The 13,926-nt window shown below is 44.2% G+C and overlaps 2 protein-coding genes and 1 non-coding gene across 3 annotated transcripts; 2 read left to right on the forward strand and 1 right to left on the reverse strand.

Annotated features, from left to right (window-relative positions):
* Nucleotides 1-716: 716 nt before the first annotated feature.
* LOC115743889 (bifunctional 3-dehydroquinate dehydratase/shikimate dehydrogenase, chloroplastic-like) lies at nucleotides 717-4,271 on the forward strand. The gene is made up of 11 exons (XM_030678878.2): nucleotides 717-876; nucleotides 1,019-1,254; nucleotides 1,671-1,776; nucleotides 1,906-2,124; nucleotides 2,207-2,556; nucleotides 2,678-2,741; nucleotides 2,825-2,930; nucleotides 3,016-3,156; nucleotides 3,491-3,639; nucleotides 3,909-4,071; nucleotides 4,168-4,271. The coding sequence occupies exons 1-11, from the start codon at nucleotides 862-864 to the stop codon at nucleotides 4,209-4,211; spliced, it is 1,593 nt and encodes a 530-aa protein (XP_030534738.1). The 5' UTR covers nucleotides 717-861; the 3' UTR covers nucleotides 4,212-4,271.
* Nucleotides 4,272-4,963: 692 nt separating this feature from the next.
* TRNAA-UGC lies at nucleotides 4,964-5,036 on the reverse strand. The gene has a single exon. It is a non-coding gene; the product is annotated as a tRNA-Ala (tRNA).
* A 3,869-nt stretch (nucleotides 5,037-8,905) lies between these two features.
* Nucleotides 8,906-13,447, forward strand: LOC115743888 (bifunctional 3-dehydroquinate dehydratase/shikimate dehydrogenase, chloroplastic-like). The gene is made up of 11 exons (XM_030678877.2): nucleotides 8,906-9,154; nucleotides 9,530-9,762; nucleotides 10,087-10,192; nucleotides 10,804-11,022; nucleotides 11,364-11,710; nucleotides 11,874-11,937; nucleotides 12,099-12,207; nucleotides 12,294-12,437; nucleotides 12,524-12,672; nucleotides 12,815-12,977; nucleotides 13,094-13,447. Exons 1-11 carry the CDS (start codon nucleotides 9,134-9,136, stop codon nucleotides 13,135-13,137), a joined length of 1,599 nt encoding a protein of 532 aa, XP_030534737.1. The 5' UTR covers nucleotides 8,906-9,133; the 3' UTR covers nucleotides 13,138-13,447.
* The last annotated feature ends 479 nt before the right edge of the window (nucleotides 13,448-13,926 follow it).

The raw sequence follows: 13,926 nt of genomic DNA on the forward strand, positions 1-13,926 counted from the left end.
GTCGGTAGTAGTGTTTGGTGCTGAATTTCTGGGAATTCTGGAGGACCCAGAAAATTTAGGTGGGCACGACGCCCCCTCTCACTTGTGTGGGCCCCACCCAACTACCTATGCTTCGCCTTCGCCTCCACTGCAGAGTCCCCAATATATATAAATTAAAAAAAAAAAAAAAAAGGAGAGCCGCTAGTCCGACAGGCCGACACGCGCTCGTTCCGCATAGCGACACGCTGGGTAGGGCCAATGCTAACGTCGAAACTGCACGATAAGTTGATGGGTTACGGTCTTTTTCTGAGGAGACTCGAGTCGACCTCTCTGTTCTTATATGTAACTGGCTCGATCCAGTTAGAACGAGTCCATTGCCCTGGGAGCTCAGAGAACTGTACACACTTCAGTAGATTTTCTTGATAAGAGTAGCAGGTACACCTAAAGTTCCAATGGGATCCTGGAAGAGAAGCTGTTACCTAATTCAGTTGATGCCTGGTCCTAACACCACTTCCTCCCCTCTGTCACCACCCAACTTTCAAACTTTCAGGCTGCCGCTGCCGCTGCTGCTGCTACCTTTCCTCATGCAGACAACCCCCCCACAAGAAAAATGAAGATGAAAATGGCCAAAAAAAGAAAGAAAGAAAGAAAAAATCAATTCTTGCACAAACACAGTTGAGATTAAAGAAGCTTTGTGTGTGTCTCCCATTTTAGTATGCAACTATATAAGCTAATTAAGAATCAAAGCCTTCACTCACTTTTCCTTACAATAACACTCATAAGACACAAACAACCTTGCCCAAGCTCTTTGCTCCTGTTGCATCATCCTAGAACCAAACTGAAAGTAACTTCAGGACACTCCAAGCTCTGAATCTCCGAAAAATGGGCAGCCTTCAGGTACGTTTCCAGCCGAATGTGACAGTTTCTCGAGCTCGTTTTCCCGATTCTGATCCCGGGTCTTGCGTCTTCTTTTTTTTTTTTTAATGTGTTGTGTGCGCGCGCGTTTGTTTGTTTTGGCTGGTGGTGTTGAGATGTACAGTTCACTACGTCGGATCTCCAAACGAGCATGCGCGGAGTCCGGAGCAGCCCCACGCTGCTGTGCACGCCGTTGATGGGCACCACGGTCGACCAGATGCTGGTCGAGATGAGGAAGGCCAAGGAGATTGGGGCCGACCTCGTCGAGATCCGCCTCGACTGCCTGAGGAACTTCAATCCTCTCCAGGACCTCGAGATCCTCATCAAGCAGTCCCCTCTTCCCACTCTCGTCACCTACAGGTGATTCCTGAAAGCTCTCTCTCGAATTTCTCGATACTCGCCATGTCCTTTTTTCGACGCTTGGCGGAGACCCTTTAGTACAGCTGCAAAACCGCACCAGCATCTTTCTTCCTTGTAGTCCTCCAAGACTAGTCCAAATTTTGTGCAGAAGGAAGCTAGAATTAGCGCCTTTGCTAGTTAGGTGGAGTGAGGGAGATAAGCAGTTGGTTAACTGCAATTTGATTGGAAAAAGAAAAACCAAATCGATGATATTGTCGGTTTTTAGACTAATTCCGCTCGAGATGGATCCGTTTTTTTTTTTTTTTTTTTTGGAAGTTTTCCTTTTTCCGGCGTTGAGTGTGGTTAATGACTTGCTTATCAGCAACCCCTGTTGCATGAGATTCTTCTTCATGTGTCTGCCACGGTGTACATTACAGGCCGGTCTGGGAAGGCGGCCAGTATGAAGGCGACGAAAGCAAGAGACAGGACGCTCTTCGGTTGGCGATGCAGCTCGGAGCTCATTACATCGATGTTGAGCTCGAGGTAATTGCCATCCAACTACTCTCCCCTGAAATTGTCATATTGTAGATGATGTACTGTAGGAAAGTTGCTTACCTTAGCATCTACAAAGAAGTATGTAAACTGAGAATGTTGTCAATACTCCTCCTGCAGGTTGCTCATGACTTCAACAATTCCATTCATGGAAAGAAGCCCGACAACTGCAAGGTCATCGTGTCTTCGCACAACTTTCACAACACTCCGTCAGCCGAGGCCATTGGCAATCTCGTGGCGAGAATCCAAGCTACTGGTGCTGATATAGCCACAATCGCGACGACCGCACTAGACATTACAGATTGCGCACGGATTTTCCAGATAACCGTCCATTCTCAAGTGAGAAACACTCCCCTCCTCTGACTCCTGAATTGATTTGACGATGCTGCTCCTCTCTTAACGAGTTATTGCTGTTTCGCAGATTCCAATAATCGGAATTGTTATGGGCGAGAGGGGTTTGATTTCAAGAATTCTTAGCCCCAAATTCGGTGGATATCTCACTTATGGTGCACTTGAGGCCGGTGCCATATCCGCTCCAGGGCAACCGACAGCTAACGACTTGTTGGACTTATACAACTTCAGGCTCATCAGGCCCGACACCAAAGTTTACGGTATCATTGGCAAGCCAGTCGGTCACAGCAAGAGTCCTCTCCTGTTCAATGCGGCATACAAGTCGGTCGGCCTCAATGCAGTCTACTTGCATTTTCTGGTAGACGATGTCGAGAAGTTCTTCAACACCTATTCAGCCATCGACTTTGCTTCTGGATGCAGGTACTAAAACTCGACCACTTTAATTGGGAGACTTGCAGCTCAATTGGAGGAACAAATTTGAATGTGCTTAGTTTTAACTTGTATAGACGAAGAGTATGTAACTGCTTTGTTCAAAATGCAGTTGCACAATTCCTCACAAGGAGGCCGCACTCAAGTGCATGGACGAGATCGACCCGATTGCAAAGGTACTTCGAGCTCTTCGAGATGCATTCTCAAAATTAATCCATGACAAGTCGCATTACGAATTCCTTCTGTTGATTTTCCTCAGAAAATTGGGGCTATCAACAACATTGTGAGAAGGCCTGATGGGACATTGACTGCTTTCAATACCGATTACATCGGTGCCATTGCTGCTATCGAGGACGGATTGAGAGGTTTGTAATCTATTCTACAGGAAAATGCAATTGTTTAATCAATTTTAAAATGGCGCATTGACATTGTGTTTCTGTGTTAATACAGAGTTAAATGGGGTGAGTCCAGGAGCCTCGCCATTAGCCGGTAAACTGTTCGTCGTCCTCGGAGCTGGTGGTGCTGGCAAGTCGCTCGCTTATGGAGCTGCTCAGAAGGGAGCTCGAGTAGTGGTGGCCAACCGGACATTCGGTAATAGACCTTCTCTCTTCTTTCACTGTCCAAAACACAGCGAACTTGAGATTATGGGCGTCGTAGCGACTTGCAGGAGCTTGTCGGTTCCTTTAGGAGTTGACGATCCTAGGAGAAATTTTGGAGCTTCCTTCTAGATAGAAAGCTAGCGAAACATCGTTGCACTGCCTATCAATTGTGATGATAACTATTCATCGTTTTCATTGTCAGCTAAAATTGTACAGATCATCGAACTAATGACCATCTAAATTTACATGTCATTCAACATCTGTCTCTATAAAGCAACGAAATACCGGTTCCTAAGCAACGACATTGCACATTCTTTGTTCTGCAGAGCGGGCCAAAGAGCTTGCCGAGAAGGTGGGAGGACAAGCTACGACTCTTGCTGAGGTCGAGAACTTCCACCCCGAAGAAGGCATGGTTCTTGCAAACACGACATCCGTCGGCATGAAACCTAAGATTGATGACACCCCCCTGGCCAAGGTTCGCTTTTCGCTTCCTCTCTCTCTCTCTGTATGTATATACATTTGCGAGGATTGACTTTTGCAAGGCAAATCGAATCTACTTCTCCAAAGAAAGCTCGAAAAGTCCTAGGCGATCTCCTGCAAATACAAACACTTGAAACGGTACATGAATTAACAGGACTAATCAGACTACGAAATGTAACAAAATTTACTCGGGTGGAAATAATAGTAAGTGCGTGAAGTGGCTTTCTGGACATTGATGCATTGCGATTATCTTTTCCTCTGCAGCACGCTTTGAAACGTTATTGCCTGGTGTTCGATGCCATTTACACACCGAAGGAAACCAGACTCCTACGCGAAGCGAGAGAGACCGGAGCTGTTATTGTGTATGGAACGGAGATGTTGATCCGTCAAGGCTTCGAGCAATATAAGAATTTCACTGGCTTGCCTGGTAAGACAATCCAAGCCAGGCTCTTACACCTCAGCTTATTGCCATCTATTCACAATCCTAAACTCTAAGCAACTCATTTTCACTGTCCTATTCCAGCACCGGAGGAATTGTTTAGGACGCTCATGGAGAAACACGCGTAGAAGGGCGGCATCCATCCGAGGAATTTCTGATATTCAGCTGAACCGAACGTCCCCGACAGGGAAAAATATCACTCTATGTCAAGGCCTTGACTTCGAATTTTGTCATATTCCGATAAACTGTATTGTGTACTGTGTACGAATTCATCATGAGCCAATGAAGGTGTTACCAATAATTTCTGCGAAAATTTCTTCCCAGCTCGCGCCTTTGTTTCCTTAAGCCAACTTGATCCATGCCGACAAACGATCGTTCCATCAGATCACTGGAAAATCCATCAAAAATCTTCTTAGAGCACATCATTTTGTCCGGCTTCCATTACCTAACCATAAACTGCTGCACACCATCGATTAATCATATCCTTAGTAACAACATTGTGAAGAACAGAAGCGTAACGACTCCACAAGCGGCCTCGACGGATGTCATTTTCGCATCGAAGCCGAACTCCCTGTAAAGAAAGTTACTTCTCAGTCACAGCTAAAACTGCCGGCGATCGTCCTATTCTTCATCGAACTCTTCATACACACTGAAGACATCTCTCCTGTCGACATGGAGGTTTTGCTTGGATTGCACTGATATGGGCAAACCCTAATGCGCATAAGTTGCAGTCCGACCACCATAACATGTTTCCAGCCGGACAGTTTCAAAATCACGTTGGTGGGGTCTTCACTAAATAATAATTTGAAAAAAAAAAAAACGTTCCATTAGTAGCAATCATAGATTGCAAAGAACGAGTGAAAATGAACGCAGAGAGAGATGGAGATGCGGGGTATCGAACCCCGTACCTCTCGCATGCAAAGCGAGCGCTCTACCGTTTGAGCTACATCCCCAGGTTGCAGAACCCTTCTTCTTCTTAGAATCACATAATCTTTTTCTGCTTTGCAGAGCGAATCCAACCGCGTTGACTGAATCCAACCGCGTTGACTGAAACAACACGCGCATTGGAACAACAAGCATAAGAATCTTGGAAATCTGGTTGCGCCCGCCGTTCAGCAGCTTCCTCTCTCGGGGCAGTCGGATAACCCAACGACGGAGCAGTTCCACAACCGGCTTTCTTGACGGAGAAAGTTCTGGTCTGGAACGTTCGGCTCATCAAGAAGACGACAGAAAAGGTGTAGCTTTTGGACACATTAGGGTTCGCATGGGACACCAATGGATGTCCCATGGAGTCCCAAACATTAGATGCAGACCGCTCCTCGGAGAATCACCCTGCCTCGTTCCCCGTGGGCCACGTCGCCGGAAGGAGGAATATTCAGCCGATGATTACTCACCGGGGAGCTTCGCCCTATGAATAACATCGGCAAGCCCCTGTTTCGGCGGTGATGCAAGAAAGGACACTTTTCTGGCAATGATTTGATTTAATGAGACCACAGCCGACCGTTCTTAAAGCTTAAATTGTGTCGCCACCTTCGTGGAGAGCTTTAGATCGGTGCCTCTAATCACTTTTCGTTGTTACACATAGAGGTAATAGGATCAATCACGAAGAGCATTTCATGTAATAGCAGAAAAATAGGGGCTAACCGCTCACGATACCTTTCTACTACTTTAGTGTGTACAACCACCCCTCCACTTCTTTGAGTTATTCCTCTATACTTTCTTTGCGTTTCGTGTCAATGGTGTTTTGGGGGATCTAGGATCTCATGTAAGGGAAATCTTTGGTGTGCAATATGTCTGCGTTGTGAAAGTTGTACTGTAAAAAGATTTATTGTTGAGAGCGTGACTCACTGTTTGATGTTTGTCTAGTTGAGCGGTGTGCGTTGTAATTTTCCTGATTATCAAAGAGAGTTCCGTGTGATTGCCTCGTGTCGAACCACATAAATTTGTCTCTCCATCTTTATTTTGTTGCACTTGTTTTGTTTATCGTTTTATCCAACGCAAGAATCGATTACGTGTGAAGAATTATCGCAACATTTCAAGTAACTAAATGCTGTAAGCATTCGCGTTTTCCGATCTTTCGGCAATTTCTCTCTCCCGCCGAGGCCGACCGGAGGACGAGAACCCGAGGCTCGCCGACTCGACGAGCATGGTCTGCTGAAGTGATTTGCAGCACCCCAGGATTACTAACGCATGACACACATGTCCATGATCATGAATGGGTTAGGAAAAGATTTGGTGAGGAATTGAAACTCAGGAACCTCCTAAACTTAAAGCACAAGAGAACCAAACCAGGGCTTTACGGTACACCTGTTGGTCAAGGTGGTCCAGTTTCTAACAGAGGAAAAGACATTCTTGCATGATTGGGGACGACGAACAGCAACCAAATTCTCCCGTTCTTTATTGTCCCACGCAATAAAGAATGGGAGAATTTGGGCCAGTAATGGAAGGGTTTCTCTAGTTTTTCAAATGAAAGACATTGAGCTAAGTGGCATGAATTCACAAAGGTGTTACAATTATTTTTTTTTTATTTTGAATTTTTATTATGCCTGACGGTTATTAGGCGCTCGAACAACTTCTAGAAGATTGTGTCTATTATGACTGTTGAAAAGTTGTGCCTATTCGGACATAACTTCTTAATCTTGAAAGATTATGTTTGTTCAAACATTTTCGTTGCAAATTACTGGATGTTTCTACTCAATTAATAACTTCCACATATTTTCGTTTCTTTCAAAAGAGAGATACAAGCCTTCTTTCCAATTGTTTCCCTTTTGAGAGTTCTTGGAGAAATATCGGAATTTAGACTTCTTTCCACATATTTTATTTTCGTTTCGGAGACTTCGTTGTATCCTAAAGGATTTTTGCTAGTAACCAGTGGTCTATGTAACACCAACACGACACGACACGTAATACGTGACATGTCGACATGTGATTTCTCAAAAGATAGGAAATTACGAGACGTTGCATATTAAATAGATATTTTTACGTATACGTGATAAATTGTCATGTGTGTATAAAAATATCAGCGATGAGTTTCTTTTTTTTTGTCCATTAGTGGTTCATGATTATTTTTTTTTTTCTTAACCGGTTGGGTATATTAATTTTGGGGTGGCTGGGTATATGAATTAGGTACATATATTTCTAATAAATTTACATTTTAACCCATAATTTATTGAAAATACTTAAAATTAACCTCTTGCGTGTTGAAATAATATGTCGAGGTATTGGACTCGCATGTTTGGAGTGCTGATCACGCAATGTCGGAAAGTATCGGAAAGCGACAGGACACGATACGGAGGCCGCCCCCGGGGAGAGTGTTGGCAGTTGGCACTACATACCATTTGCAACATCGTGGAGGCAAATCTTTTCCTAAAAAAAGTGAATTCACAACTCGAGATCTAATTTCATTTCTCCTCATTCGATCACTAAATTTTCTCAACCCAACCCCCCACCCACCAACCTCAAAAGAGAGAGAGAGAGAGAGTGTGTGTTTGGTGAAGAGGTTGCTGGCACCTACCACAGACAGGAGAAGGAAGGAAGGAAGGAAGAGGGAGGGACTTTACCTAAATAATCTAGGAGACGGGGACAGGATCTAACGACAGTTTTTGAGGTTCCGAGTGCTCGGCGGTCTTTCTTTCCCACGTTACGACCTAACCCCCGCAGCCGCGAATGAATTGCCGATCTCATCCAATCTCAAAAGAAAGTATAGGTACCCAAAAAAAAAAATATATTGCGTAAATCACTAAAGAAATCGCCAATTTGAGATCCTCCAAAGTTAGTTGTTCCAATTAAATCAAAGTATACGCACCTCCTCAGAATCAATCCTTCGCGTAATCCACAATTATTAGGTGCTCTCAAAGTACAACTTCGAACGTAATTAACGCGTTTTTAAGTCGCGCTACACACTCAAAATTACCTGGTTACGTCTCTCTCTCTCTCGAGAGAGAGAGATTTCCTGTTAGATTGTCCGAACGAAAATTAGTGATATTGCCGAAATCCGCTGTCGAAAATGATAAGCGTCGTGTGAACCGATCTGGTTGCTCCGATGTTATGTATACCACGAGGAACATGAAACCGCGACTAGTTTGAGACGTGGGGAACGCAGTGTTTTTCCACTTGCCTTGGCGGCTTATAGAGTTCTAGTGATGACAAGACTTGCGGATTTCCCCGGTCCGACTGACGTCGCATCCTCTTGGCCTATCCTCCCACCTAACCATTGGGGCCGCGGGCTGGTCTTTCGAGAGAGAGTCCCTCTTGGAATAGGTCCGCCCCACCCGCCCCCGTCGGCACGAAGGGCAATCGCTCGTGAATAAGACCTTATTCAATTAGGCTACCACCTGCATAGTGCCTCGTGACCGATAAAAGCAGAGATCGCCTCGACCTCGGCTCCAGGAGAAAGCATTTTATACGGCGGCCACAAATTCATAAGCGGAAAATGAAAAGTCAATCGTTTCCGTAGCGGAGGGGACGTCGCCTTGCGATGTTTAAGGACAGGAATCTTCGATCGGATCACTCCGAGGATCCGGACTTTGATCGGCCACCCGCGACGAGATACTTCTTTCTCGATCGGAATTTGTTTAGGGCAACCTCGGTAATCAAAGGAGGGGGAACGATGGAAAGAGAAATCGAATTGATGCGAGTTTTAATTTTCTCCACTCACTCCACTCACCACCTAAATTTTCTGATGTAACCGAAGAGCGGACACGCGGTCAACGCAACTGCGCCCTCTTGGCCGATGACCCAACTCGCCACGTATTTTGGGGAATTTTACCATATTTTTTGGGTTAAAAAAAACACAAGAGCGAATTTTCGAACGGTCATCTAACGTTCTTCTTCTTCCCCTTCTTCTCCTTCTCCTTCTGCTTCTTCATCGGCAAGCGAGCGAAGCATGCGCCAACTGCTCTTGCTTTTCCTCTGCTATTTATATATGCACACACCTAACCCGCCACGGAGTCTCTCTCTCTCTCTCTATAGCTGAATATCATCACTCTCTCTCTCTCTCCCACACCTCTTCGCTCGCTCGTTCCTCTCGATCGCCGCCGCCGTCGCCGCCATGACTCTCAGCAGCATCCCGGTAACATCTCTCTCTCTCTTCCGGTTCTTCAGCCTTTTGTTTTTCGCAACGAGCCACCCGATTCGGTGTTTCGCGTCCCCTTTGTCATCTCAAATTGTGCTTGCTTCAGTCCGTTCTCGAGTCGATAGCTGTGCCGTCGTTGTCTTATCTGGGATCGATGTTGTTGTTGAATGAAAAATCGTGTGATGATCGGGTGAATCGTAGTAGCCCCGTGGAATGGAGTTGTTCCTGCGGGAAGCAGAACGCATCGGGTCGATTCTCTGTGGGACTAATCTGAATGCGGAGATGGTGTCGGGCGCTCTTGAGTTGCTGCAGCTCTAACTTGGGATTGCCTCGTGTTGATTGAATTTGCTGTTTATTGAAAATTTGTGCTAGTTGACTACTGCGGATGTTCAAATTGCCGCTGGAGGAAGGAGGAACTTCACGCTACTGTGTGCGCCGGTAATGGGGGAGTCGGTGGACCAGATGCTGGGCCAGATAAGGAAAGCGAAGGAGCAAGGCGCCGACCTTGTCGAAGTTCGCTTGGATTTCTTGAAGAGCTTCAGTCCGAAACAAGATCTCGAGGTCCTACTCAAACAGAGCGCCTTGCCCACTCTAGTGACTTACAGGTGATTGATTAAATATGTATGATTGCGGTGTGTTTTTTTTTTTTTCTTTTTTTTTTTGTAGTATATGATGTGATTGGTGGATTTTGCTGCTTGGCGCTTCAGTAGACAGAGACGTACTTCAATATATTGTATGCAGAATAGCCAAGAAGTCACAATATTAGAAGATCTTTTCAGCGAGGGATGCACTTTTTAGTGAAAGTCACTGATTTAATGTGCATTTCTGCCTATACTGTTATTTTACTGCATGCTGTTGAGTTCGAGTCGCATATCTTCCTTCGTTTGAGATTTTCTCATGACATGAATCTTCGGCTCTTCCACTGGCAGACCCAAATGGGAAGGTGGTCAGTATGAGGGTGATGACAGCCGGAGATTGGATGCATTACGAGTAGCAGTGGAATCAGGAGCTGACTATGTAGATGTTGAGCTTCAGGTCGAATTTTATCTCTATCCTACATGTTTGTTTCGGTATTTGCAGTCATGTGCCTAATACTACAATCCAGCGGATCGAGCCCTAATATGGTACTCTAGTCCTCACATGGTACTCTAGATCAAATGAAGCAAGAAGTGCTAATCTAATGATATACTTTCATCTGCAGCAAATGAGAACCAGAGTTAGCATCAGAATTATAATGAGATCATTCCCTTGTCAGTTTATGTTTCCATAAGCTTGGTTTTTAAAATGCAGAAAATGCTACAATTGTCTTTTAAATCCATTTTAGATATAAGATTAGACTTGATGAGTAAAGTGCATAGGAAAAGAGCTTCTGCCAGTAGCTGTTGTTAGCCGGTCACAGAATGACAGTCAACTATTTGAACTGAAGAGTAGTAATGGATTTGCTTCTGAAGCCTGAAGCTTCTTATGATGCGTTATTATCTAGTGCAATACCAATTGCATCTGTCACCTAATTTACGCCTGTAGATGTTCTTCAGCTTTTATTTTCCGTCTAGTGCTGACTATCAACAATTTGCTCTTTTCCAAGTCTTCGGTTTTGTGGAAGTGTCATATATAGGCCACTGAGAGTCTTGCTTATCTGATTGAAGGTTGCTCATGAGTTCTTCAGTTCCATTCATGGGAAGAAGCCTGAAAAGGTCAAAATCATAGTTTCTTCTCACAACTATCAGAATACACCATCATCCGAGGAACTGGGCAACCTTGTAGCAAGAATCCAGGCTACTGGCGCTGACATCGTCAAGATTGCAACTACTGCCCTTGATATTAGTGACTGTGCGCATATCTTTCAAGTTCTAGCACATTCTCAAGTGAGTACTTTGTTGCACCAAAAGAAAACGTTGTGGTAGGCCGTTTGAAATTTTGGGCTTATATGCTTCGTAGCTGTTTTTACACGATCAAGTTAAATACTTAAATAGTAGCTTCCTCAAGCTTTGACAATGGGGCAGCACATGTCATTGGAAATGAATATCAACTTGGTTTTTCAGGCAGAAAAAGAATTCTAATATCTGGTAGACATTTCCAAGTTCCAACCGAGTCCTGCCCTGGGAAATAGGAAGACATCATTCTCTATGCTGGGTTCATCAGCATTCACTTTTTATAGGCCGTTTACCTCTCTACAAGTTTCAATAGGATAGATATGCCCTTGCAGGTTCCAACTATCGCAATTGCTATGGGCGAGAGGGGTTTGATTTCACGGATACTTGCTGCAAAGTACGGTGGATTTCTCACATTCGGTGCAATTGAAGCTGGAGTAGTTTCAGCTCCTGGACAGCCATCCATAAAAGATCTGCTGGATTTATATAATTTAAGACAATTAGGGCCTGATACCAAAGTACATGGTGTTATTGGAAAGCCCATTGGTCACAGCAAGAGTCCTCACCTGTACAATGCCGCATTTAAATCGGTCAATTTCAATGGAATCTATCTCCCCCTGTTGGTTGACAGTGTGGCAAATTTCATCAACGCCTACTCATCTCCAGATTTTGTTGGATACAGGTAAAATATCCTTCTCCAAGTAGTGTGGATTTGCTTAGTTTTCTTTCTGTCGATTCTAAAGGTCCTTCGTTGGGTTCACCTCAGCAGAGTGACTGATGAATGGCCTTTATTTAATTCCTCCTATTCACTAAATGAAAATCCAAATTTTCAACTTGAAATGTAGTTATACGATTCCTCACAAGGAGGATGGACTTAGATGTTGTGATGAGGTCGACCCAATAGCCAAGGTATAAGCATTGTTCCTTACTCGCCAGTTTCTTCTGTTGATGGAATGTTGTCTAAATACGTAGGGGTTTTTGCTGATAGAGTTACTGTCTAGGCTTCTGACAAGCTTCTGCATCATTGTGTGGTTATACCTGTTTTGATGTCTGGATGGTAACTACTACAGGCCATTGGAGCTATCAGTCAGATGATTAGAAGACCAACCGATGGGAAGTTGATCGGATACAATGTTGACTATCTTGGAGCTATTGCAGCTATTGAGGAAGCACTTCGAGGTTTTAAATGCACTTAGTAATTTGCTGTTTGTTACTCTGAACCTTGAACCCCTCCGAGAATCTTACATGGTTTCTCTCTCATGCAGCTTCAAACGGAGCAAGCCCGGCTACCATTTCCCCCTTGGCTGGAAAGCTCTTTGTTGTCATTGGAGCTGGTGGTGCTGGAAAAGCACTTGCATATGGTGGTATGGAGAAGGGAGCAAGAGTTGTAGTTGCCAACAGGACTTACGGTAAGATTTTCTTCCTTTAGGCATCTTTTGTTTCGATATAGTTTCCATGAGGACAAACTTAATATGATATTACTCCTCACTTGTAGAAAAAGCAAAAGAACTCGCCAGTAAAGTTGGAGGGCAAGCAATTACTCTGGCTGAACTTGAGAATTTTCACCCAGAAGATGGAATGGTTCTTGCAAACACCACTTCAGTTGGGATGAAGCCAAACATCGACCTGACACCCTTATCTAAGGTCTGGTATCTTGATACGCATTCCTCCACAGGACTCATTCATGATATTGCAAATTTAATGGGATCCTTGCATAACGCTTAGTCCTGGAACTATTGACCTTGTCGAATGACAAGCTAACATAACGTGGGTTTTCTCTTGGCAGAAAGCTTTGAGTCGCTATCGTCTGGTTTTTGATGCCATCTACACGCCAAAGTTGACTCGACTTCTCCAAGAAGCTCAGGAGTGTGGAGCCATTCCTGTCTATGGAACGGAGATGTTCATTAATCAGGCCTTTGTACAGTTTGAAAGGTTCACGGGGTATCCCGGTAAGATGACTCCTAAAGCCTCCATAAATTTTAAATTTCTGCTTGTCAAGCCGACGTGGTATTTGTAGCCCGAATTATATACCTTTCTAAACATGAACTTCTCCTTTTCCCTGCAGCACCAAAGCAACTGATTAGGGATGCATTGGCAAAGAGTACATGAAAAGTTTAGTCAGGTCAAGCTCTAATTGCAGCCGAATCCTAGTCCGCAAATTCCTTTCAAGTTCTGGATTGTGCTATTCATCTGTTAACCTATTTTGTTGTACTAATAATAATTTCTCCCTTTGGTGGAGCAAGGAGTCGTCAAAAGTTCCTAGCTAGATACCTTATTAGCATCAGAGAAAATCAGTATGAAGCAATAGATTGGTAAAAAAGAAGATTGCATCGTTTCACGTCTGTCAGGGAATAGAAGTTTAGTGTCCAGGAGAAATTGCTATGTGAAGATATCCTTCAATGAAGATTTTATTTGGCTATGTAGCACGACTTTGCTTTGGTCTGTCTTGATACTCCAGAAAGAGATGCTAAACAGTAAGCTCCGTAAAGAGGGTGATTCACTATCAGTTAAGTGGGAACATCACAGATATCGGATCCCCGGATGGTCGAGTTCGCTTCCAGCAAATGAGGAATCGAATGAAACGGATCTTTATCTTCTGCTTTGCACGTCTTGGTTCCTGAACTGACCGGCAGGGCCGGTCCTATACTCGAATAATACACGTTACCTAGAAAGAAATAAAAAAATGAGCGTAATGACAGTCGTATGGTTCCAGAGTAGAACCATTCCTCGCCATCCGTGCACATGACTTCATATCCGAAAGATTGTACAGACCAAGCTCCAATGCATGCGTGCTAATAATACTAATCTGCATCCGAAGTCGAATGATGCGGTAAACTCTGTTCCTGGCATAACTGAAAAATTGTCATGACTCGAGTCAGGTCATACTCGGTCCATGAA

The sequence above is a fragment of the Rhodamnia argentea genome, chromosome 1, assembly GCF_020921035.1.
Source record: "Rhodamnia argentea isolate NSW1041297 chromosome 1, ASM2092103v1, whole genome shotgun sequence".
Classification (NCBI taxonomy): Eukaryota; Viridiplantae; Streptophyta; class Magnoliopsida; order Myrtales; family Myrtaceae; genus Rhodamnia; species Rhodamnia argentea.

Excerpts from the sequence above, each read along its gene's own strand:
- LOC115743889 (XM_030678878.2), top strand. Across the intron at positions 2,557-2,677 it reads GACTTTGCTTCTGGATGCAG|TTGCACAATTCCTCACAAGG; the intron begins GTACTAAAACTC and ends TTCAAAATGCAG. Across the intron at positions 2,742-2,824 it reads AGATCGACCCGATTGCAAAG|AAAATTGGGGCTATCAACAA; the intron begins GTACTTCGAGCT and ends GATTTTCCTCAG.
- LOC115743888 (XM_030678877.2), top strand. The coding sequence starts at position 9,134 with ATGACTCTCAGCAGCATCCCG. Across the intron at positions 12,208-12,293 it reads TATTGAGGAAGCACTTCGAG|CTTCAAACGGAGCAAGCCCG; the intron begins GTTTTAAATGCA and ends TCTCTCATGCAG. Across the intron at positions 12,673-12,814 it reads ACCTGACACCCTTATCTAAG|AAAGCTTTGAGTCGCTATCG; the intron begins GTCTGGTATCTT and ends TTCTCTTGGCAG.